The 24,732-nt window shown below is 43.0% G+C and overlaps 2 protein-coding genes across 3 annotated transcripts in view; one reads left to right on the top strand and one right to left on the bottom strand.

Moving 5' to 3' along the window:
• Window positions 1-6,639, bottom strand: part of mcm7.S (minichromosome maintenance complex component 7 S homeolog) — a 24,954-nt gene extending 18,315 nt beyond the window's left edge. The window contains 1 exon segment of the mRNA NM_001087997.1: window positions 6,551-6,639. Within this exon segment, the coding sequence (NP_001081466.1) occupies window positions 6,551-6,578 (28 nt within the window). The 5' untranslated portion in view covers window positions 6,579-6,639.
• Window positions 6,064-24,732, top strand: ap4m1.S (adaptor related protein complex 4 subunit mu 1 S homeolog). Of its 2 annotated transcripts, none has more exons than XM_018239519.2 (16): window positions 6,064-6,215; window positions 10,289-10,354; window positions 11,822-11,910; window positions 12,876-12,982; window positions 13,966-14,062; window positions 14,452-14,562; window positions 14,646-14,726; window positions 14,799-14,861; window positions 16,545-16,611; window positions 16,831-16,884; window positions 19,412-19,518; window positions 19,645-19,736; window positions 22,102-22,149; window positions 22,675-22,725; window positions 23,100-23,217; window positions 23,953-24,732. In XM_018239519.2, the coding sequence occupies exons 2-16, from the start codon at window positions 10,297-10,299 to the stop codon at window positions 24,148-24,150; spliced, it is 1,341 nt and encodes a 446-aa protein (XP_018095008.1). In that variant the 5' UTR covers window positions 6,064-6,215; window positions 10,289-10,296; the 3' UTR covers window positions 24,151-24,732.

Raw genomic sequence — 24,732 nt, 5'->3', positions numbered from 1 at the left:
TTACTCACCCTTTGGCTGGCTGAAGCCCTGACCATGTCTAAAAGCAGCAAGCCCAAGAAAAACCTGCCGCCGCTGCGGCAAACGACGACACCGGCCCGCAAACCTGAGCTATGTCGTCGTTCCAATATGGCGGACAGTGCGCCTTCCTCCCCGGCCTCAACCCCGCAACGAGACCCGGACTCGGATAAACTGGACTCCGATCCGGAGACCCAGACGCAATACTCCGGGGATAAACAGCTAATTGCCCGTTTCAAGCAGCTATTACACTCTGAGCTGGACGCGGTGGCGACAAAGATCACGGACCACGTGACTCAGGAACTCCGTGAGTTAGGCCAGCGCACAGCCGCGGTAGAGGACAAAGTCGACGATCTGGTGAGCAAAGCCCAGTCGCATGACTCCTTGATTACTCGCTTACAACAACAGCTCTCGGAACTGCAAGACCGCCTGGAGGATAGCGAAAATAGATCGCGGCGGAACAACGTGAGAATCCGCGGCCTACCAGATTCGCTCACGAACCTTCAGGAAGAGATCCCGCTTCTCCTCCAGTCCCTTGTGCCTGATGTTCCGCCCTCTGAATTGCTGCTTGACAGGGTGCACCGAGCCCTCGGTCCGAGAAAGGAAGGAGCTCCACCGAAGGACGTCATAGCGAGGCTTCATTACTTCACTTCCAAAGAGGCTATTATGAGCGCCTCTAGGGCCTCCGCCATGCTGGAATACAAATCCTTCAAATTTTCCATTTATGCGGATCTCGCAACCTCCACGATTCTGAAACGGAAGCTTATGAAACCGATCACATCCATCTTGATGGCTCATCAGATCCGCTACAAGTGGGGCTACCCGTTTAAGCTGATTTTTACCCACCAGCACCGTCAATATTCTACGGTGTCCCCTTCAGACGGCATGGAACTCCTAACCCGCTTGAAGCTTCACTCACCTTCGGCCTCCGCTTCACCTACGCCAACACCTTCTGGCAGCCCAAAGGAGAGGGCTCTCTCCCCACAGTGGCACCGGAACCAGAACGGTAAAATAAAGTGACGGGTTTGGGCACCTTGTTTTTTTTGTCCTTGTTGTTACAGATGGGTCCCCTGGGGAGCTTTTTCCCCCCTTACTGAGGTCATACCCTGAGACCTCCCGACGTGTTTTCTACAAACGTTCCCCCTATTGAGGGGTCAGTTTTTTCGAGTTGCTTTTTTTGTTTTTCCAGTTTTGTTATGTGTAATATTTTGTTTTTTGAATGCAGGTCATGTATACTGAATGCTTTTAGGTTAGGTGTATGGCACAATGTCTTTAGCTCACTCCTTACCCCACCATGGGGCTGTACTGTATAACTCACAATGTTAAGGGCCTTAATTCCCCCATGAAAAGATCAATGGCATTTAGGCAATATTGTAAGATGGGAGCCGATATCCTCTTCCTCCAGGAGACTCATTTCTCTATCACATCAACTCCCAAATATTTTCACCATGTCTATAGTCGTTCCTACATGGCTAGCACAGATAAGAAACACAGGGGCGTTGCCATTTTCTTACATAAAAACCTGAACTTTCACCTTACATACTCCAAATCTGACCCCGAAGGCAGATACTTAATATTGGTCGGCCAAATCCAAGACAACCTGGTTACCCTGGCAACGGTGTATGGCCCTAATGACTCTCAGCGCAATTACTATTCTGATTTTTTTTCGATCCTGGAGGAGGAGGGTAGAGGTCCCATTATTCTCGCAGGGGATTTCAATGAGGTGGTTAATCCTAATGTTGACAGACAATCTAGTGCTCCCTCCTCTTCCCCTAAGAGAGGCCCCCACTATTTTGCTTCTCTGCTAGGCCAATATGGCTTCGTGGATGCATGGAGGGAACATTACCCCTTTAAGAAGGATTTTTCGTTTTTCTCCCCCCCCCCACAATTCGCACTCAAGGATTGATATGATTTTACTAAGCAGGCAGCTGACCCCTTCTATCCTTCGCTCTACCATACGCTCTTGCTCTTGGTCGGACCACTCCATTGTAACCCTGGAACTTGCCAGTATTACGGATAAACCGTCCGGTAATAGATGGCGCTTGGATGATACCTTATTATCCTCTCCCCAACATAGGGACCAAATAGAGTCGGAGATAGACTCATACTTTTCCATCAATAACTCCCCTGAAGTTAGCAGCCCGATACTGTGGACGGCCCATAAGGCTTATTTGCGGGGTATTCTGATACAGCTCCGGTCACGGGTCAGGAAAGCTAAAAATGCGAACTTACAAAAACTTATGGTGTCATTGCAAGAGTTGGAAACTCAGTATATCCATGACCCCCATAATTCCAGGTTAAGGAAAGACATAGACAAGCTGAGGACGGAAATTAACTTACTTCTGACTGAGTCAGAAATTGCTAAATTACAATGGACCAAGCAGAAGTTCTTTCGTAGGGCCAATAAAGCGGACACTATGTTAGCTAGAAGGCTGGCTAATAAATCTTATAAATCCGCCTTTACCCAACTCAAATTGAAAGATGGCTCGCTGACGGCTAACCCGGAACGTATTGCTTTAGAGTTTGCTTCTTTTTACCAGACTCTATATAGCAACCGTCCTGATCCTGACCCATCTACTCTGACACATTTCCTCCAAAATTTGAAGTTACCTTCCCTTACCCCGCAACAGATTGAAGTTATGTCAGCCTCAATTACATCGGAGGAAGTGCAGACAGCTATAAAGCAAATCAAGACTAGGAAGTCCCCTGGCCCCGACGGGTTCTCCGGAAAATACTTCAAAACCTTTGCCTTGAAACTGATCCCTTGGCTCACTATAATGTTTAACGACATTATGCAAGGCAAGAGTGGGTTTTGCCAGGAGGATTTGCTAGCGCAGATAGCGGTTATACCCAAACCAGGTAGGGATACCACTTGTTGTAAAAATTTCCGCCCGATCTCTGTCCTTAATGTTGACGTTAAATTACTGGCTAAAATTATGTCCACTAGACTGAACACAGTCATTGAGAGCCTCATTCATAAAGATCAATCCGGATTTATCCCTAGGAGACAGGTTACGGATAACATCCGTAGGATCCTTAATTTAGTTCATATTGCCAAATCGAAAAATATACCATCTATGCTCCTCTCCCTAGATCTGGAGAAGGCGTTTGATACTATATCGTGGCCTTTCCTTTTTGCAGTCCTCAAAACTTTTAATTTCCCTCCGTCCTTTTCACAAGTCATCTCTGCGCTTTACTGCCGTCCTAGAGCAAGAGTCAACTACATGGGTTTCAGTTCCACGGAGTTCCCTATACTGAGAGGTACTAGACAGGGATGTCCCCTGTCTCCCCTGCTGTTCGCCTTAGCGATCGAGCCGCTGGCACAAGCCATTAGAGCTAATAATAAAATTTCGGGGGTGTCAGTGGGGGAGACAGAATATAAATGTGCCCTATATGCCGATGATATTATTTTGACCCTGACCAAGCCCATGACTTCCCTACCTTTTCTGTATGACACGCTCTCCACATATGCTAATTTGTCCGGCCTAGTGGTGAACTCCTCTAAGTCGGAGGCACTGAACATTTGCCTTCCAGAACATCACAGGAAGCTTCTGGAAATAAACTTTGAATTCCACTGGAGGCCAAAAACCATTAAATATTTAGGGACACTGATATCTTCCCATTATTCTACTCTGGCCTCAGACAATTATACTAAACTTGGTCATAAAGTCTTAGCCATGATAACATCCTGGGGTAAACTTAACTTGTCCTGGTTGGGGAGGGTTACGGCCTTGAAAATGTCTGCTCTTCCACTTTTGTTGTATGCTTTCCGCACTCTGCCTACCTACCCTCCAAGGGGTTTGCTGGACACTCTACAGAAGGCTTTTACTAGGTTTGTTTGGAACGGTAGGAGGGCCAGATTGAACTTCTCTACAGCTTGTCGCAGTCGTTACAAAGGGGGCCTTGGTATCCCGAACTTGAAATGTTACTTTTTTGCTGCTCAATTGTCTCAAATAGTCTCCTGGCACCAGCCTTGCGATGCCCCGTTGTGGGTTCACATTGAACAACATTCTCTCCAGGACGTTTCCCTTCGGAATATACTGTGGATTACAAATTTTCCTACTAAAGCCACGAATAACCCTATAGTGGCGCATTCTCTGACAGTGTGGGCCCGCACAAAAGACACCTTTGGCCTATTCTCTCCTCATAAACCGGCTGCCTCTTTCCTCAACAATGCTGACTTCCCCCCCGGTAAGTCATCTAAGGCTTTCGCCTGGTGGGAACAGTCTCTCCTGTCGACTATCTACTCCCTCACACGCTCTAACAAGATACTATCGTTTTCCCAGCTCCAGGAACAATACAAGGCCCCCCAGGGGGAATGGTTAAGATACCAGCAGATCGTGCACTTTATAAAATCTCACAAAGGGGGTACTACTTTCCCCCCTCCGACTGCTTTTGAAAATCTTTGCCTGCATCTCGTCTCCACCAAGGGAGCGTTGTCATATATATATGGTCATCTGATCCATATCACCCCTATCAAGTCATTGAAGTTCGTCCAATATTGGGAGAGGGATCTCAGGCAATGTCTTGATGAAGATACTTGGTCTGACATTTTTACAAATACCATTAAGTGCTCTGTCAACGTTCTCATACAGGAGACCTCCCAGAAAGTGCTGCACCAATGGTACCTGGTTCCAGAGAAGGTTGCCAGATGGTATCCTGCTTCCTCCACTCTTTGCTTCAGAGCTTGTAAACAGTCCGGCTCTTTCCTTCACACGTGGTGGAACTGCCCTGTGGCAGTCCGCTTTTGGATTCGGGTCTATACTCTTATTACTAGTGTCACGGGACTCACTCTCCCTAAAAACCCGGCTGAAGCCCTGCTAAACAAACATGTCCCTGGTGGCAATAAATACTCCAGGCGCATGATCACTTATATCTTCTCTGCAGCTAAGCAGTCAATAGCGAAAGCCTGGAAAACCAACACCTTGGACATACGTGAGGTCAAAAAGCGGCTCGACAATTTGCTGATAATGGAACGGCTTACGAGCATTGAGTCTGGCCAATCCAAGGCCTTTAACAAAACCTGGTCCCTCTGGCTCTCCTACCGACAAATTTCTCAGGGGTTGTTAACCTAGTCAAACTGTTGCTGGGAGTGCGGTAACGCTGAACAATCCTAACCTACAGCTCTTCTGCTATAATGTGCCTAACTTGCATTCATGTTCCCCCTTTTTTTTCCTTTTATTTTTATTCCCTTCCCCCTTTTGGTTGACAATTTGCTGGATATGTTTTCTTGTTTGCCTTATGTATGCATCAGTACTATCTATGCCAATGATAACTGTGTCCCGGGGTGTTCCCGGTTTGCACACGTGTATGATGTCAACTTTTCATTTGAAAATAAAAATACATAAATATAAAAAAAAAAAAAAATAAAGCAAACAGGTTTGTTTTGCGACCAAAATGGGATCAGTGATATTTAGGGTAGAGTTGTATTACTGCATAGAAACTGGAAATGAGATTTAAAAGTTACATTTAAAGGGGTAGTTCACCTTCAAACAACTAGTTGGTTTCAGATAGATCAGCAGAAATAAAGACTTTTCCCCCCCAATTACTTTCTGTGTCACTATTTTTCTTATATTGAAGGGTAAAGTATGATATTTCATCTTCTGAAGCAGCTCCGGGAAGGGGGGGGGGGTCGCTGACCCTGTAAACTGTTCTAAATTGATACAATAGTTGCTGATACTCCAGAGACGCTGCTGAGAAATGGATCAACTCAATGTTGTAAAATTGTATTTGCACCTGAATTACTGAGCTGTCAGACTCAAACACCAGAGACACCAACATTCAACTTTACACTTAGATTTTGGAAAAATAATAAAAAATAAAGGAAAGTAATTGAAAAAAAAAAAAAATTAATTTTTGGGTAACAATATGAAAACAAGTGAATTGAATAAAGTGTTTGGAAGGTGAACAAGCCCTTTAATTAAAGACGAGTCAATGGATTGTCACTTCTAATAGAAAAAACTCTTTTACACCGGCAGCCCCTCCCAGCTCAGGGCAATACCATCGCTGTTCTACCCTTCTCGGACTGTTCCATATCAATATGGGGTTTCCCAGCGGCCCTTGTCCATAGATATGGTCTCCCCGTATCACGTGACGGCCTGCGTTGGAAGTGACGTAAGAACCGGAAGTGCTCGCAGTCCAAGCCGGTAAATCGGGCCTCTCCAGGTACCAATGGTAAATCCAAGGCCCTCACATTACAGGTAACTGAGCCGCCGAACTCACAGACGCCTTCCCATTGGCCAGGCCGCCCCTAGCGGGTCTCACGGACCTTTCTATAGATTCCTCGCACGGCCGACAAAGCGCAGGCGCCAAGGGGAGAGGAGCCCCGGGAGATACAGGGGACACTAAATGATAAGCAGCGACTCATTCCCTGTCGCAAATACATTGTGCTTGGCGGCTCTGGAGGTGAAGTGCCATTACGACTCCAACAATCCCCTAAACGTCGAGCTGTGAGGGATTGTGGGAAGTACACTAAACCGCAGGCTGTGTGAGAAGAGAAAGCAACTTCCCCCGAGCTTCCTATTCCCCCGCTCACCTTTCTCGGTCTGGTAGTCCCTGGGCATGATGTGACGCGCTCGCTGTCCTATTACTGACTAGGCTCTTGTGCCTCTTTTTTCCGCGGGATATCTTTTCGCGGGCTTTTACTATCCCTGTGCTCTAATTGGCTACCGGTTGCCCTCTTTCTTTAGTACCTCCCCTAACGACTGAATGTGGGCGGTGCAGCGACAGCGCTTGTAGACAATGGCCAAATAATGTCATTCCTCTATTCGGCCGTACCAATGGAAAGCGACTGTTCGGTCCGATAGTTCCGCCCCCCCATCGAATGACAACCAATAGGAGTAGCGTTCCGGCCTTAAGCTTTGGCGCGCTTTTTTTTTTTGGCGTGCTTGTGTGAGGTTATTGTTATTGCTCTTCTCAATGAGTGTTGTTTTCTTATCTCTGAGGTAAACTAAAGCTGTGACAGGTGGTCTAAACTGATATGTGGTGTTATGTGGCCAATATCTGTTAGTTATATGTTTATTCAGATATATTTTTATCTGAAACATAAAAAAAACGAGTTTTCACTAAAGTACCCAATTTATAGGCCTCAGATTTAGCTGCAATAGATGTGTAGATTTACCTTCATGTCGGACGAACAATCGTTCAGTGCCATCTCCCGACTTGTCACCGTGGTTGCCACCTGGCCAGTATTTTACAGGCCTGACCGGTAAAAATGATGGTTGATCCCAATGTTATTAACAGGCAAGACATAAATATATAGGAAGGCCGGTATTTTTTTCCAGAAAAGGTGCAACCCTACTGACCACTAACCATTCAGATCAAATAAAGTAATAAAAGAACAGATGAGCCGATGTTCTGCCCCTGACATCAATTGTATGAAAGTTATGTCCGACAAAAGCTGGTGAGTCTCCCTCTGAAAATTGTACGATCAGCAATACACGCAGAGATATTATCGGCACCCGACAGAAATGTTGTAACCTGTCCGATGAACTGAATGACCGATCCCCATCTCACAAAAAATGTCGGGACACCCCACACACGGCCTGAAAATCGTACAAAATGGATATTTGTACAATCAAGTCTTTGTGTCTATGGCCAGCTTAAGGTATTCCAAAATGTGTCAGGCTTGGTTGTCTTAACAGCCCGTTGCAGTAAATTATTGCCTCTTTTAACCGGATTGCCGTACGGTCTGTGTTTGAGTGGAATATAGGCCTAAATTATTTGAAGATTAGTCACAACTAGAGGAGAGTAATCGTGGGGCAAACAATATCCTCCTCACACCTTTCCAGATGGGATCAGACACTTGCCCACAGCATGACCGGGATCCCTGTCACCTTTCTCAAGGCATCTTTGGAAAAGCTGAAGAGAATTGTATGTGTCCCCACCAGCGATTCACATTATTGCCACTGGGAAAGCATTTGAAAGAGATTAGTCATCATGCTTGCAGAGCCCTCAACTCCCCCTATTTTATTGGGAGATTTTACAGTGCGTCCCCGATCAGAATCCGATGTGTGCATGGGCAGACTACTTCAATGATGTCAGCTGAGCGGTTTCTGTGGCTTTAGGAGAGGTTCTGCGAGTTTGTGACGTCACTGACCCGGAAAAGTTCGGCAGCGTGTGCAAATTCTTCGACCATCGCTGTTAGAAAGTTGACAGCTCTGTGCCTTAGGGTCCTCCTCTTCAGTTAGGACCCTAAGGCATAAAGGATGGAAAATATCAGTAGAAGCTTGTACAGTGTTTATTATCTTTTATAAAAAAATGTTTGCAGTAACAACTGTTTTTGGCTGCAACTTTCAGCATCTCCTAACAGCCAGTGGCGGAACTACCGGGGGAGCAGGGGGTGCGAGCGGACCAGGGCCCGCACCCCTTCAGGGCCCCCCGGCAGTCCGCTCACCACTGGAATCCGCCGTGTATGGAGGGGGGCGGGGCCCGGCTGTGCGTCACGCCACCCCCCTCTAGTTACGGCACTGCTAACAGCCAAAGACTGTATGACAGGGACCCCAAATCACAACCCTACCTACGGCCTTCTTTGCCTTTATCCATTATGAACAATTGCACAAAGCAGGAGTTGATTAGAATCAGTTGTGGATAACCACCTGGCTGGTTTTTACACATTGTTGGAAAGGGAAAAATGACTATTTCAATAAGGAAAAATTAGAAATATGAAGGTTGGGAGTAATTTTTAACAGAAAAGGTAGCAAGCTCTGTAATTCATTATCCAGTATGCCTTTCACGGTCTGAAGTAAATCTTTCCATCAGTTTTTGTGACTGACATTTTTAAGGCCCCTGCACCAGGGCCATAGAGTCGACTTCGACTCCAACTCTGACTCTTCTGTTTATGGTATCTCTGACTACTCTGTACACTCTGCATACTGTCTACATTTAAATGTGGCCAAAACTAAGGAGTTAGTAGTGGATTCTAGCAAGTTGAGAACTGATCTTCAACCAGTCTGTATGAATAGGGTTGGTGTAGATATGGTAGAGCAATTTATATATGTTATAGGTTGGACTGGGCCAGAAACACTGAGGTAATATATAGGAAGGGTATGAGTAGGCTTTTCTTCCTTAGAAGATTAAGATCATTCAATGTTTGTAAGGAAATTATGCTGATGTTTTATCATTCAGTGGTAGCTAGTATTATGTTTTTTGGTGTTGTGTGCTGGGGAAGTCAGCTTAAGGCAGCTGATGTAAATAGACTGAAAGGGGTAGTTCTCTTTCAAACAACTAGTTGTTTTCAGATAGATCACCAGAAATAACGACTTTCTCCAATGACTTTCTATTTTCTATGTGTTGCCGTTTCTCTAATATTGTCATTTTTACCTTCTAAAGCAGCGATAGGAGGCAGGGTGCTGAGAAATGGATCAACGAAATGTTGTAAAATTGTAACAGTTTAGAGTCGGCACCTGAATTACTGAGCTGTCAGACTCAAACTTTAAACTTTGATTCTGGAAAAACGGTAAAAAATGGAAAGCGATTGAAAAAAGGGAACAATCTGAAAACAACTGAAATGAAAATAGTGAACAACCCCTTTAATGAATTGGTTAGGAGGGCAGGTTCTGTTTTACGTATGATATTATAGACCTTAGAAATGGTTTTAGAGAAGATATTGTCCAAATTATTAATATTATGTTGGTTAAGGTTTGAAAAACCAACATATTGTTCTTCAACCTCAGCTTATTCTTCTGCTTCTTATTCTTAGTGCCACCCATTTTCTAAACGCTTCTCCTGCTACAGTTTTAGGGAAGCAACACCCAAACCCTCCATACTTCTTCATCCTATAGTGGAGCAGGTTGCTTGTGCTTGACTAAGCAATCCTGCCCTCCATCTTTTTGCGGCGGCACTTCAAACTCAAACTTACAGCTTTGAAGCCACACTCACAAAACCTGAATCAGATAATCACGGTGTCACCCCGAATGAAACAGCAACATTTGTTGGAAGCCCATAGTCACGTGGTAAGGGCAGTTCAAGGTTAGAAAAAGTTTGAGGAGCACCAACAGATTTTACCTATTGACTTTCAATGTAGAAAATGAACCTGCTGCACGGTATTAATGCCAGAGTCCCTAAACTCTTCACAGTTGGTCACTAGGGAACACCATTGGGGGGAGCCAACAACAGCCAATCAGATTAATTTAGTGACTTTACATGTTTTATGTTAAACCAACATGAAGTTTGTTCTCAAATTTCCATTTCCAGTTTGATGAGCTGTTGTTCCTTTAATTTATTTTAAAGCATTAAAGCTACAGTGAGGCTCACAAGTACTGTGTTATTACAGATGCCATCATGATCTCTGAGCTCTTCATCCTGTCCTCCAAAGGCGACCTTCTCATACACAAGGACTGTATCCTTTTCTGCAGTTTATAAAGCAGTTTCACACTTTATATCTAAGCCAGAATTGTGCTCTTGCATATAGAGTAAGGAAGTTTAAGGGGTTCCTAGTAGTAATTCCAGGAAGAAAATGGGCTCTAGAGGGGTGAAGCTTTTAAGAAGCATTTTGTTCTTGTTTAAAACCAGTTAACATTTTAAATTAATATATATGAGGTTTCTTAGATTTAAGGGAAATGACACAAGGAGATTATTGCCTGGGGCAATCGCCTCTTTCTAATCTCTTCCAAATGTTTTCTTACCAGCGATAAATCGCTGGTGGTAAAAAATATGCAATGCTTTGTTATTCCCAAGTTGCCTGAAGAGGAAACTTCGGAAAAACAAAGCGACATTGTGCTGTTTGTTGCTCAGAGGTTTGTCACAGATACTAAATGCCAAAAAATACTAGGGATGCACCGAATCCAGAATTCGGTTCGGGATTCAGCCTTTTTTAGCAGAATCCTTCTGCCTGGCCGAACCGAATCTGATGTGGTTGGGAGGGAAATCGCGTGAATTTTTGTCACAAAACAAGGAGTCAAAAAATGTTTCCCCTTCAAACCCCTAATTTGCATATGCAAATTAGGATTCAGTTCGGTATTCGGCTGAAGGATTCGGAGGTTCAGCTAAATTCAAAATAGTGGATTCGGTGCATCCCTAAAAAATACCCTCCAATAGCAGAGACAATTCTCAGTATTGTCTATATCACTCAAAGGGCGTAGCTGAGCAAATATGCATGTGAAGGGGTCTTTCAGCAATTTGAGCAGATTAGTCTTTCTCAGTATTATATATGGCAGGGTATTTTCTGGCGTGTAGTAGCTGCCACAAATAGCACAGTGCGTCATTGCCAGTAAAGGTGGCCATACATGCACAGATATCATACGAAATGATGGATCTGTACTTGTATGGTGAGAGACCAGCCAACCAATATCAGCAAAAGACTTGGATATTGGTTGTCTCGTTGATCAACCAAGATGGAAATTTTTTTCATGTTTCTCAAACACTGGCAAAGGGTTAGATTGAGGCAGAATTCTATTGTTTCTAACTGCATATCTGACGATTCAGCTCTACGTATGCAGTGAAAATGAATGATTGTGACCAATTGGGATGCAGGAAAGATCGTAAGTGCAACGTTTCGGGGTTGTAACCCTTTGTCAAGCTTGTCAAAGGGGTACAACCCCGAAACGTTGCACGTTTGCTAAATAAATACACATGGGTATAGCCGTGCTTGAACCTGCCGTGAGTGCCAGTGTTTACTCTGTTCTGAATTGCTGTGGAGGTTGCCGATCCCCCCAACACTGTGCGCCAGGCGCTGATACTCTGAAGGCCATGGTGTGCGAGCGGGCTACATCACTCACCTTAAGAGAAGGCCATATCTTTCAAGAGATGCTAGAGATTATAAGAAGGGATTTCCTTGATGTCTCATTGTCCTTATCAGTTTCTCCAGATCGAGGTTGCTCTGCACACTCCAATGTGGCTGATGGTCTTTATCTCAAACTATCTTCTGTGCCATCAGACCAGGCACCTGTAGTCACGGTGAGTCCCCTGCTGAACCCTCCATTGGTAGTTCATATTGATATATTGAGATATTTATTAGTGTTTGTACGGGACTTGTCTTTGTGGCTGATTTACAGCATCATTCGTGGAGAATCAAGAAGCGACAGAACAACAACTTGCCACCTGCCCCAAAAAAAGCTGCAGATATAAAAGTGATTTTACAGAGGCTACAGCAACCATTGGGTCTTCTGACTCTGTTGTTACTTCTTTAGGGTTATAAACTAGGGATGCACCGAATCCAGGATTCGGTTCGGGATTTGGCCTTTTTCAGCAGGATTCAGCCTGCCGAACCGAATCTGAATCCTAATTTGCATATGCAAATTAGGGGTGGGGAGGGAAATTAACAAGGAAATAAAAATGTTTTCCCCCTTCCAATCCCTAATTTGCATATGCAAATTAGGATTCTGTTCGGTATTCAGCCAAATCTTTTGTGAAGGATTCGGGGGTTCGGCCGAATCCAAAACAGTGGATTCGGTGCATCCATATTATAAACAGCGTCGGCCTGGGGGGGGGGCGCTGTTTTAGTAGTCCCCACACCACCTTCAGACCTCCCAGCCACAAGCACTCTCTGCCTCTCCAAGCCGCAACCCCCCTCTGGACCCCCGCTCTTAACTATTCATTAGTGTGGCAGAGACTGGTGCCAGGGAGGGAGGAGCAGAGTTGGAGCCCACGAGAGCCGGGGCCCACCATGTTTTTTCCCGATGCCCTGCCGGCTCAGTATGACCCTGGTTACAAAAATCTAGGCCCTTCATATATTAAAAAAAAGTAGTCTGTCAGGTGCCCTTGCCACATCTGTGAAACCTTTTGTAGCCCAGATTTTGGAAAACAAAAATCTTTACCTACAGACAATATAGTGCTTTATTGCTGACCATTCTGTATTGACTTGCCACTCAGGCTCACAAATTAGAATTAATCTTCTCACTGCTTCTTTATTTGTTTCTCAGGAACATGACGGCCATCACTATATCCACGTGCGGAATCAAGGCCTGTTCTTTGTCGTCAACGTTAGCCCTAGAGATTCCCCATTTATGTACATTGAGCTGCTGAACCGGTGAGGAGCTATAACATAGATATATGACTGTACATAAACATGGCGGCAGGGAAGGGATTTGGGCAGGCTGTTTATAGTGTGCAGACAGAAAAGTGTCATCCTTGTAAGATTATGTATTGGTGTAGGAGGAAAAGATCAGTATATAAGTATACAAGTCATGATGTAACTATACAGAGGAGAAATGTGTGGACACTAAAACACTAAAGCAACGCCCTGTACTCTCTATGGAACCCAATATAGAAAGCATGTAGTATGAAAACTTTTATATACAGATGGGATTTTCTATTGCTGCCCCCTCATTCTTTACACTAATAAGTAAAACTAAGGGGTAGAGTTATAAAGGGTCGAATCGAAAATTCTAATTTGAGTTTTTTTTTAAAAATTCAAATTAAATTTTCAAATGTATCATACTCCGGCCCTTTGAATATTCACCACCTAAAACCTTAATTCATGTATAAGTCAATAGGAGAGGTCCAGTGACGAATTTGGAGATGTTTTTTAGCCTTCCTGACATTCAGTTTTTTTCAGAGAAAAAAATCTAATCGAGTTTGGTCGAATTCGAAACGAAGTCGATTCGAGTTTTCGAGTCAGTAAAATTTGTCCAGATTTTCCAGATGCGATATATAAATAAATAACCCCCCAATCGAATTTCAAGTAAAATCTAATTCATGTGAGTTAAAAAAAAAAACTCGACCATTCACAATCTAAAACCTGCCGAATTGCTATTTTAGCCCATGGGGAACCTCCTAGAACCTATTTGGAGTCTTTTTAGGAAAAACGTAGAATCGAATTTTTTCAAATGCGCTATTCCTTCGATTCGTACGAGTTGAATTCGGCCAAAAACTGACCTATTCGACCAAAAAAAAAACAACTTTGTCTTAATTTTGGAATTCGAATTTCGACGTTTTTTCAATTCGAAATTCAACCCATGATAATTATGCCTCTAAATGTAAAAACACGGCTTCTCTGTTTTCCATTCTCAGACTGGCTTCCCTCATCAAAGATTATTGTGGGGACCTTAGTGAGGCTGTTGTACGACTCAACTTTGCCCTGATTTATGAGTTACTGGATGAGATTCTGGTAAGTCTGGGGGAACACACACACACACACTTTATTTATATATTATTATATAATACACAAAAGCCATGAATATCCTGTAAATTATATCCTTATAAACGGTGAGTTCTGATGTCATCAGTTATAAACGGTGAGTTCTGATGTCATTTCTGTCACATGACTCACTGAAATTTGTGTATTATAATAAATAAAGTACCCCCAGTTGCAAAATATGAGGATATTAGACGTTACCTCGGAGTTCCATGACCTTTATAAAAACACTCGGCCTTCGGCCTCATATTTTTATATGGTTTTTATATGGTCTTAAAACTCCTCGGTAACTTATAATAATATAATAACTTTATTCACTATATTATTGTATTTATGTATTTCATTATTTACCACTTTTACAGGACTATGGGTATATCCAGACCACATCCACAGAGATGCTTAAGAATTTCATCCAGTCAGATGCTGTGGTCAGCAAGCCTTTCAACCTATTGGATATGAGTAGCGTGGGGCTGGTAAGTCAGCAGTACATACACATTACATTAAGATTTTAATTTATGTCCAGTCTTCTTACCTATCATCCTATTAATGCCTTCAGTTTGGAGCAGAGACCCAGCAGAGTAAGGTGGCTCCGAGTTCAGCTTCCAGTCGGCCAGTGCTGTCTTCCCGTCATCAGCAGGTAAGTGTTGCCCAGGGCGCACCCCCCGCCTGCCAGCTATACAACTGCCTAAATATTTTCTTTTTTATTTAGGGAGAGCAAAATGAAATCTTCTTGGATGTTACTGAACGTATGACAGTCGCTATAGGAGCAAATGTGAGTATCACTTTGTCATGTTAACGTAAACTGGAATGGAGAACATTATCTCGGCGATTATTGTTGAGTCCATGCGTTGTAATTGATGGTGGTCACATGGCTATCATCCAGCAGATAAACACTTTGAAGTAGATATGAATTAATTAGCAGATTGTGACAAAAGCAACTAATATCTGGTTGTACATGGGCTAACATGAGCTGTTGACCTAGCACCCTTCAGGTAACCAATAGCTTTTTGACCTGCATCAGGTCAGGTACCCGCGTTTAACCCAGCTGGGCAGGGCCGCCATCAGGGGGGGACAGGGGGGTACAAGTGGCCCGGGCCTGAAGTGGGACTGCATTTTCGAATGAGCCGGGCCCCCCTTGACAACGCTGAAGCCGTGCGGCCATTTCCGAAGTTCCAAACAGCCGAAATGTGCAAGTGCCGAAAAGCTGAACAGCCGAAGTCCTAAAGCGGCGAAACGACCCGAAGTCACAAAAAAAGCCGAAATTGAAGTCCTGAAGCCACGAAAAGACCCAAAGTCACGAAAAGAGGCGAAGTTTAAGTCCTGAAGCCACGAGTTCAATTCTACTGAACATCAATTTGTGTTTTTTTATTTTTTTAAATCCCCTGGCCACCAATGTATTATTTTAATATTCTATATACCCCTGGCACCAATGTTTTTTTTAAAAATATTCTTTGGGACCCCAATTTTTTTTTTAACTTGTAAGGGGGGCCCTGGCACCAAGGTTTTTTTTTTTAACTTATAAGGGGGCCCTGACCACCAATTTTTTAAAAACCTTTTCAGGGGGGCCCTGGCACCACAGTTGTTTTTTTACTTATAAGGGGGCCCTGACCATCAATAGCTTATTATAACTTGTGTGTGTGGGGGGGTTACCTTTTTTAGTGCTGATGTCTGTGTGGTCTTTTAACGGGTGGGGCTTGGGGGGTTGTATTTTGTTTGACGGGGCCCCGTGATTTCTAATGGGGGCACTGCGGATGGGAACCCAACAAAGGTGCGGGATTGATCCCTACCACCCACCCGTGTGGTTCTTCCAGATTTAAATTTTTTGGGGAAGATTCGGCAGTGGAGTGACATTACTTACAGGAAAATGTGATGTAACTTCCGGCTTTGCGTGTCCCCCTAGTTCGGAAGGTTAATTGGCTTATTTGGGATCGGGTAGTGGAAACATGTGGGTCAAATTACAGGTTGCGGGTACGTGGCGGTTATGAGTTTCAAAAAATTCACCCACTCAGGACTCCTCCTTGTATGATGCCAAACTGATCGCTAATATTAACGATATATGGGCAAAAATCACCTCTATCTGGAAAATCATGGTCCAAATGCTTTCATGTAGTTTTTTTTATGCTTATTAGTGTCTTGTATCCAATGGCAATAAGGGAAGCAGACACCCTGTTTCTATTAGTGGAGAATGGTTTTGCTAATGACCCACAATCCACCTTGGTCTGGAGCCATGCCACCAAATGTATAATTACAGGGGGATCTCAGGTCCCCGTTGTGGTGTTAAGAACCTATAAAAAGTATTTGGTGAGTGATGTGAGAAGGTCAAGTTATGCCTCCGCTTGCATCTCCCCACTCCATACATGCGACTGGTAGAACCATCTGTTCTAACTCTTTCAGTTTTTTTACATGTTAAAAGAGATGAATGCGGCTGAGTAACCAATATATATTGATTTCACAGGGCTCACTCTTAAAGGCTGACGTTCAAGGTGAACTTCGACTAAAAAACTTCTATGCAAATTGTCCAGGTCAGTAATACCTTATGATTGTCTGACGGAAAGGGAATGTCCGTACAGGTGTCGGGAAGATTTTTTTCAGCGCAATGTCCGGTGTAATCATTTGTTCTTCATATGTCTGCAACTGACAGGCACTAAGATTCTAAATCTGACACAAATGATTTTTTAATGGTGCCATTTATTTGACAGCTGTACCAACTAAAAACTTGTATGATGTTTCCTAAATTCCAGAGCTGCGAATTGGAGTCAGTGAAGAGTTTTGTGTTGGGAGCTCGGAGATCAGAGGTAAGTATGGACAGATAATACATACGCAAGTTAATCCTTGCCCAGCACCACAACCACAACCTCTCCTGCTTGATTTGGTACAGGTATAGGATCCCTTATCCGGAAACCCGATATCCAGAAAGCTCCGAATTACGGAATGGCTATCTCCCTTAGACTCCATTTTATCCAAGTAATCCAAATTTTTAAAAATTATTTCCTTTTTCTCTGTAATAAAAACTGTAGCTTGTACTTGATCCCAACTAATATATAATTAATCCTCATTGGAAGCAAAACAAGCCTATTGGGTTTATTTAATGTTTAAATGAATTTCTAGTAGACTTAAGGCATGAAGACCCAAATTACGGAAAGATCCATTATCCGGAAAACGCCAGGTCCCGAGCATTCTGGATAACAGATCCCATACCTGTATCAGTCATACCCCAGTCACTGATTACTGTCCATTCTCTTCTCACTGTCATTGTTGCTTCTAACCTGCAGTTCTATTGGTAATAATTCCGATTGTCCACTCTCTGTGGTCTCTGAAGGTGGCCATAAACGGACCAATATTATACTTACGAAAGATCTTTCATACGATAATCGCGGCATGTGCGACCAATATCGGTAAAAAGCCTTGACTATTGGTCGTCTCGTCGATCGGGCAGGACTGAAATTTTTGCTCCGACACCTTTGAAGGTTCCCCAACATTGTAACATTAAAGGGGTTGTTCACCTTCCAAACACTTTTTTTTTAGTTCAATCGTTTTCAGATTGTTCCCCGGAAATAAAGACTTTTTTCACTTACTTTCCTTTTTTATTTTTTTACCGTTTTTTCAAAATCTAAATTTTAAAATGTAATGCTCCGTAATTCAGGTGCAGATTCTAAACTGTTACAATTTTGCAACATTGAGTTGATCCATTTCCCAGCAGCATCTCTGGAATATCAGTAACTATTGTATCAATTCTAACAGCTGCCTGTAATGAAACCCAGAGATTCTGCTCAGCGACTAAATGTATCGATTTAGAACAGGTAAAGAGTCGGCGACCCCCCCCCCTTTTCCCGGAGCTGCTTTACAAGGTGAAAAATTTAACTTTACACTTCAATATTAGAAAAACAGTCAGACATAGAAAATAGAAAGTAATTGGAAAAAGCCTTTATTTTTGGTGAACTATCTGAAACCAACTGAAGTGTTGGAAGGTGAATAACCCCTTTAATGCTGAATCATCAGATAGGGCTAAAGAATTCTTTTTGTTTTTACCTGCATATCTGACGATCCGCCATTTAGTGCAGTGGCTGAAGGGAGATTTGTCGCATACAATAAAGGTGCACGACTGCCGTGGCTACAAAATGACAATAGTGATAATTGCCTTTCCATATGGGATATGGCAGGGTATTTTTTTGGCATTTTGTAGCCACAAAAAGTAGCTACTACTAGTAGCAGTGGCTTCAAAATACCCTTTCATAGACAATACTGAGAATTGCCTCTGCTTAAACCCACATGTCTTAGCAAAACCAATTATCACTATTGTCTTTTTGTAGCCATGATAAGTTGCTGCAACTAGTTGTCTTCACCCTTAGGGCTATTCCACACGGGGAGATAGCGACGCGTTTGCGGTTGCGGCGACAAAGCGCCGCGACAGTCGCCGCGACCGGCGCAGGCGACAGTTTTGTATGGGCACCTATGTAAAAACGCCTGTGCTAACCACACGAGGCGATGCGCTTTTCAACAGTCGCCTGAAAATGCCTCGCCAGGCTTTTTCAGGCGACTGTTGAAAAGCGCATCGCCTCGTGTGGTTAGCACAGGCGTTTTTACATAGGCGCCCATACAAAACTGTCGCCTGCGCCGGTCGCGGCGACTGTCGCGGCGCTTTGTCGCCGCGACCGCAAACGCGTCGCTATCTCCCCGTGTGGACTAGCCCTTATGCTTCTTTGTGTACACTTAGAGGCACATTTATCAAAGGTAATGTGAGTTTTTGAAAACTCCCCTTAAGTCCCATAAATTCGAAATTCAACCAATCAAAATGTTTTAATGAAACCAAATTTTTTAAACTCTGAGGAATTTAAAAAATTCGAATTGAATTCGATCAAACGCGATTTGAGTTTTTTCTCCGAAAAAAACTTGAGTGTCTAAATTGATCCCTGAACCTCTTCCATTGACTTAAACAGCAATTTGGTAGGTTTTAGGTGGTGAATAGTCGAATTTGAGTTCTTAAAAGGCCTGTGTATGATAAATCTTGAAAATCGAATTTGAATTTTAAAAAGAACTCAAATAAAATTTGAATAACTCCATAGTCGAATTTGACAGTTTTGACCATAAAAAAAATTAGATTTCAATTCGACCCTTGATAAATCTGCCCCTTAATTGTACAGCTAGTACTAGTATGTGGTAGGTGGGAGCCCATATAACTTGAACTAAGAGTTACTGTTTGCTGCCCCTGTAAGAAATGAGGATTATATTTCTGTTCATGGCCAATCAAGTTCACGTTTACTGTTGGCCATTCTGTATGTCTCCATATATAGCAGCTTCTGGTTGTGTTGTTTTGCTCTTCAGGATATGGCTCTGCTGTGCGTGTGGACGGCTGTCAGTTCCATGAGTCGGTCAAACTGGAAGAATTTGAGAGCAATCGCATCCTGAAGGTTGTGCCGCCCCAGGGTGAGGTGAGAATCCCCTGGATATCATCAGTTTTTTCTCTTCTGAGCAGATTTCTTTGACTGCCCTTATACATTTTATCACTCTTCCCTTTACACAAATTTTACTGTATTACCCCTCTCTCTTGTCTGCAGCTCACAGTCATGCAGTACCAGATTTCCGACAGTCTCAGCACTACCCTCCCATTCCACTTGTTCCCTAGCTTGGAGAGAGAGTCTGGCAGCAGGTAACAACTGTCAGAGATAAACAAGGGCATTTCTGCACCTCCTTGCCGTGCTGCATTTTTAAAAATTGTTTTGTAAATTCTCCTGCTTATCAATTAAAATCTATTAAAGGATAATTAAACCTTTATAATAAATGAATATAAGGTTGACGAGGGGGCTATTCTAAGCACTTTAGTAATTTACATTCATTATTTATTTTGTTTTTATTTAAAGATATTAAGGGATACGTGTACTGTTAATATGAATGGATTTTGTTTCAACAAAAAATTAGCCTTTGACAAAGCTCGCATAACAGCGAGTGAAACGCGCTTCACTTTTTAATTGTTGGCAGGGAAAACGTTTACTTGGGTCTGGGGTGAATGGGCGAAAGGGTGGAAGGGCTGGTGGGTTAAGATTTATATTTGCGCTGTTAAACAGCTGTTTCTCAGCCACACACAATCACCTGCACGCTGACACTCGGGAGACTGTATGAGAGGAGCGTTGTGGCTGATAGCAGAGACTCTGCGCTGCTGCATCTCCACTGATCGGTGTGCTTCCGATTAACTCCTGGCTAACACCGCATCTATTGGTGTGTATTTAGAGAGACAAATACAGTCATAATACAGTGTATGGCACTGTTAATCCTTTCAGCCCGCAACCACTGGTATTTCATGTGGGGATATTGGAGTATATACTAGCACACTACTCATGTGGCCAGGGGCACTTTAATGGAGTACAAAACGCACAGCATAACGTGTGAATGTTTTTGGCAGCTTTGGAATTGCACATTACTGCAGAATGATAAACACTGCATAAATATCCTACGATATGATCAGTTTGTGCTTATAAACATTCATTAACACACTATTTGTTCCTACCTGTCTGTACCGTTAATGGGTTACACAGTGAGTATATAAACTGTGATAACCAACCCAATACAGGATTAACTTACCGTTTATAAGCTGACGACCTAGAGTCATATCAGTTTGTCTCTCCTATGTTTTCTTTTTAACTATATTCTTTTTCAGTTATTTTTATACTAGTATTAAAGGTTACGTTTTAATTTATTGGGGAATCTCAGAATGATTTAGTGGGAAGGTGCTAGTTATGGGTCATACTTTTTCTCTATGAGATATCCTTACGCTTCATGACCCTGCACACCACCAATTTGTTTTCATATCGATGGAAGGTGCTACCTATCGCTCCTTTTGATTTTGTTACAACAGCACCACCTGCTGGTCAGTTTCCCACCAGTCTGACCAGCAAGTAGTCAAGGAAGTTGTCAGGAGAAAGAAAGAGGCTGCTCTGATGTTCTTCTGCTTAGGAAAAAAATGAGAAACCTTTCTCACATCTTTCCTAAGCAGAAGAACATCAGCCTCTTTCTTTCTCCTGACAACTTCCTTGACTACTTGCTGGTCAGACTGGTGGGAAACTAACCAGCAGGTGGCGCTGTTGTAACAAAATTCATTCATATTAACAGTACATGTATCCCTTAATATCTTGGAATTAAAAGATAATAAATAATGAAGGTAAATTACAAAAGTGCTTAGAATAGCCCCCTCTGTTGATATAGTTCATGGGAACAGTCTATTCCTCTGACGGGCGAATGGTTAGTGTCAGAGTGTAATAATAATATAGGGTTTATATCTATTATCGAAGTCCCCAATCACTCTGACGCCACAAAGCCAACGGCCCAAGCCAGGATATGGACATGGAGAATGGTAGATCTAGATGGACAGTGGTCACTCAGATAAATGATACTAGGTTGTGATAATAAATAATCTTCATTCTGCTATTAGAAACCAGAGTGTCTCTTAGGGCCCTGTGCTGATTCTGCCTTCCTGTCTGAAATTACTAGACACAAGCTCTTGAGGTCGTGTGCGGTTGGAAAAGTGTCTTATCTTGCAATACTGCACATCTTGCAAGAATGTATAAATGTATATGTCAGTAAGTTTCCATGCCTTACAATGTTAGACCATTTATGGTATGTCCGTGTACCCCCACTTCTGTCTTACTATCTATGACATCAAAAATGGTATAAAAGCTTATGTCAAGTGGGAGTATCTTTGGTAAGTCCTTGGGTGACATTCCGTGTGTTACTCCAACAGCTTACCCAGACAAAAGTGTTATGTTATCTTTGACTAAATAAATTGCCTCATTATTACTAAAGGGTTTCCTTTACTAAGCTTTGTCTTACACTAGGTCAAAATGGTATTAATAAAAATACCATCACCTCTTCAATTTTACAGTCACTTATTGTAAAAGTTTACTTATCCTTTAATCAAAACTGTCAGGAATAATGACAGGATTGTGTCTTCAGGAGCCTGTTTTATTAGATAAAGTCATGCGGAATTGGCAAATAAACATCTGTGCATTTTGCTTTTGCAGCCGATTGCGAATGTATTTGAAATTACACTGTGATCTGAGTCCCAAGAGGTAAGTCAAGTGGGATGGGAAGACAACAAAAAGCCTCCTGTTAAATCGCTCCCAGAAGTTCAGTTTTTACAAAGACTTAGCACCAAATACAGTGAAATCTCCATTTTATATCCCCTGATTTTAATTTTCCCTAATTTGACACCATTTTTGTTGATCTCAAAATACAGTATATATATTGCGTTTCCCTTATTTTACATTAGGCTGGATTTTACACCATGTTTTCTGGTCCACTGAAAAGCATAACATTGTGGTTCTACTGGACACTGTTACATACAACGTAGGGTGAAAAATAAGACCATTATGGTCAGTCTTCCAGTGTCCTCTACTACGTTATGCTGAGCTAGAAAGATCTGGGCCTGAGCCCCACCGTCTATTTTAGTCTTTTTCCTCCTGCAGCCAAAACTAACAGCAGCCAGAAATTTAAAGCTTATGAAAGACAGATTGGGAAATTCCATGGTTGGGGTAAAGCTGAACTGGTCAATTATTAATCCTAATTGAAATCTTTGAATTGTATTTTCTTTGTAGCCAAGCAATTAATGTCCTTCTACAGATACCTGTACCAAAGGGAACCAGCAGGTATGTAGTACAGTTACGTTACACACACACAAAAATAAGGGGATTTCGGGCTCACCAGAATATCCTTTTCTCGTAGGCCCGTACTGTCAGTCACCAGGACAGAAAACTGATGACTCCTGGCCCCTCCCACTGTATATATCCACTGGCTCCACCTCTCACCCTCAGTTAATTTGGAAAGCTCAGCTGGTGGAGAACGTTAGGTAGAAGAAGAGACAAAAGGTAAAAAGGATAGCGACAAGAGGTCCCTGTTCCCATACTAAAATCAGCCTGGGTGGGGCAGTTCAGGCCTACGAGAAAAAGATTTTTTCGGTGACAAATCTCGTTTTCTCTAGCGTCAGTGATTTCTTGACTCCTTTTGTTTTGTCCCTGTGCAGTGTCTCTCAGGAACTCAGCAGTCCAGACCAGAGTGCAGAGCTGTTACTGAGCTCACAGTCTCTTGCTTGGAGCATTCCCAGGATCCGTGGAGGGACACAACTGTCGGCTCTCTTTAAGGTCTTTGTTTTGGTAGTTTCCGTTCATTAATGAGCTGTGTCCATCATCAGCAGTGAAGGGGGTGGATGTGATGTAGCTCCACTTTGTAAGTGATGTGCAATCATAGGGAATGGATATTGCTCATATTATCAGACCACTGTTGTTTTAGTGCTGCACTTTCAGTGTCCCATCTCTGTACAAATGTATTGAGCACTTCTATCACCCCTAGATGAAGGGGACAGGGAGTCTGTAAAAAGCCATTCTATCACCCCTATATAAAGGGACAGGGAGCCTGTAGTCTTCCAGTTCCAGATACAACTCCCAGCACCCCACCAACAGCTGAATGATTGTGGACAACATCTTGAGGGTTTCAGCCTGCCCAACTTTGCTCTAGAATGGGGGTCCTCCTGTGAGCGGCATTCAGATGTAAAAAGAGTTGGGGAGCAACACAAGCATGAAAAATGTCCATGGGTAGTGCCAAATAAGGACTGTGATTTGTTATTTGCTAGCCCCTATGTGGACTGGCAGCCTACAGGAGGTTCTGTTTGGTAGTACGTTTGTTTATATGAAACTAAAGCTGGGCTCCAAGCCAAGAATTGAAAAATAAGCACCTGTTTTGTGGCCAACATCCAAGGGCTTGGTGAGGAACATGTTACTCCTGAGCCAGTGGTTGGGGATCACTGCTCTAGAAAGTCCTGCACCTAATATGTTCATCCACTGATCCGGTGTCAATGTTCTATGTTTTTCCTATTACAGGTGGATATCTCTGGTAGCGTTTCCCTTCCATCTCTACTTGACCTGCCTCCTCTGAACCTCTCCTTCCAGATCCCATCCATCACCTGCTCTGGTCTTCAGATTCGATTCTTAAGGCTACCGAGTGATCGTCCATCCCAAGTCCATACATGGGTTAGGTACCTGACTCAGAGTGACTCTTACAGTGTTCGTTTAAGGTGACTGCAGCAGCTTAAACCTTACTTGACTAGCTACGCTTCCTATATGCGGTGTAAGGAAAATGACTTGCATAATATGTTGCTGAAGGCACATGATTTCATATCTTCCACCAACAAACATCTCATGGGGTTGAGTTAAATGAAAAACAAGGGCCTGGAATTTTGCAACGGAACAAACATTTAATGAACGGCGAACTGAACGAGAAACAACTTGGCTTGTATCGCTATGGTGAAGAAAAAAATATATATCGAGGGGGGGTCTAATTTGCCAGTTCACACAGGGCAATAGAGTTGCAGGATTTTGCCCCAGTCCCCAGGGTACCCTCAATTATTGTTTAACAAGAAGATCCTGTGAACTGCAAGTTAGGAAAGATGTGAGAAAGGTTTCTAATTCTTTTCCTAAGCAGAAGAACATCAGAGCAGCCTCTTCCTTTCTCCTGACAACTTCCTTGACTACTTGGTGGTCAGACTGGTGGGAAACTGACCAGCAGGTGGCGCTGTTGTAACAAAATTCATTCATATTAACAGTACATGTATCCCTTAATATCTTGGAATCAAAACAAAATAAATAATGAAGTGCTTAGAA

This window comes from Xenopus laevis, chromosome 3S (assembly GCF_017654675.1).
Source record: "Xenopus laevis strain J_2021 chromosome 3S, Xenopus_laevis_v10.1, whole genome shotgun sequence".
NCBI classification, from domain to species: domain Eukaryota; kingdom Metazoa; phylum Chordata; class Amphibia; order Anura; family Pipidae; genus Xenopus; species Xenopus laevis.
The sequence above is the reverse complement of the archived record's forward strand: the minus strand, read 5'-3'. Positions and strand labels throughout refer to the sequence as shown.

Excerpts from the sequence above, each read along its gene's own strand:
- ap4m1.S (XM_018239519.2), top strand. The coding sequence starts at position 10,297 with ATGATCTCTGAGCTCTTCATCCTGTCCTCCAAAGGCGACCTTCTCATA. Across the intron at positions 16,885-19,411 it reads TGGGAGCTCGGAGATCAGAG|GATATGGCTCTGCTGTGCGT; the intron begins GTAAGTATGGAC and ends TTTGCTCTTCAG. Across the intron at positions 22,150-22,674 it reads TGTGATCTGAGTCCCAAGAG|CCAAGCAATTAATGTCCTTC; the intron begins GTAAGTCAAGTG and ends TTTTCTTTGTAG.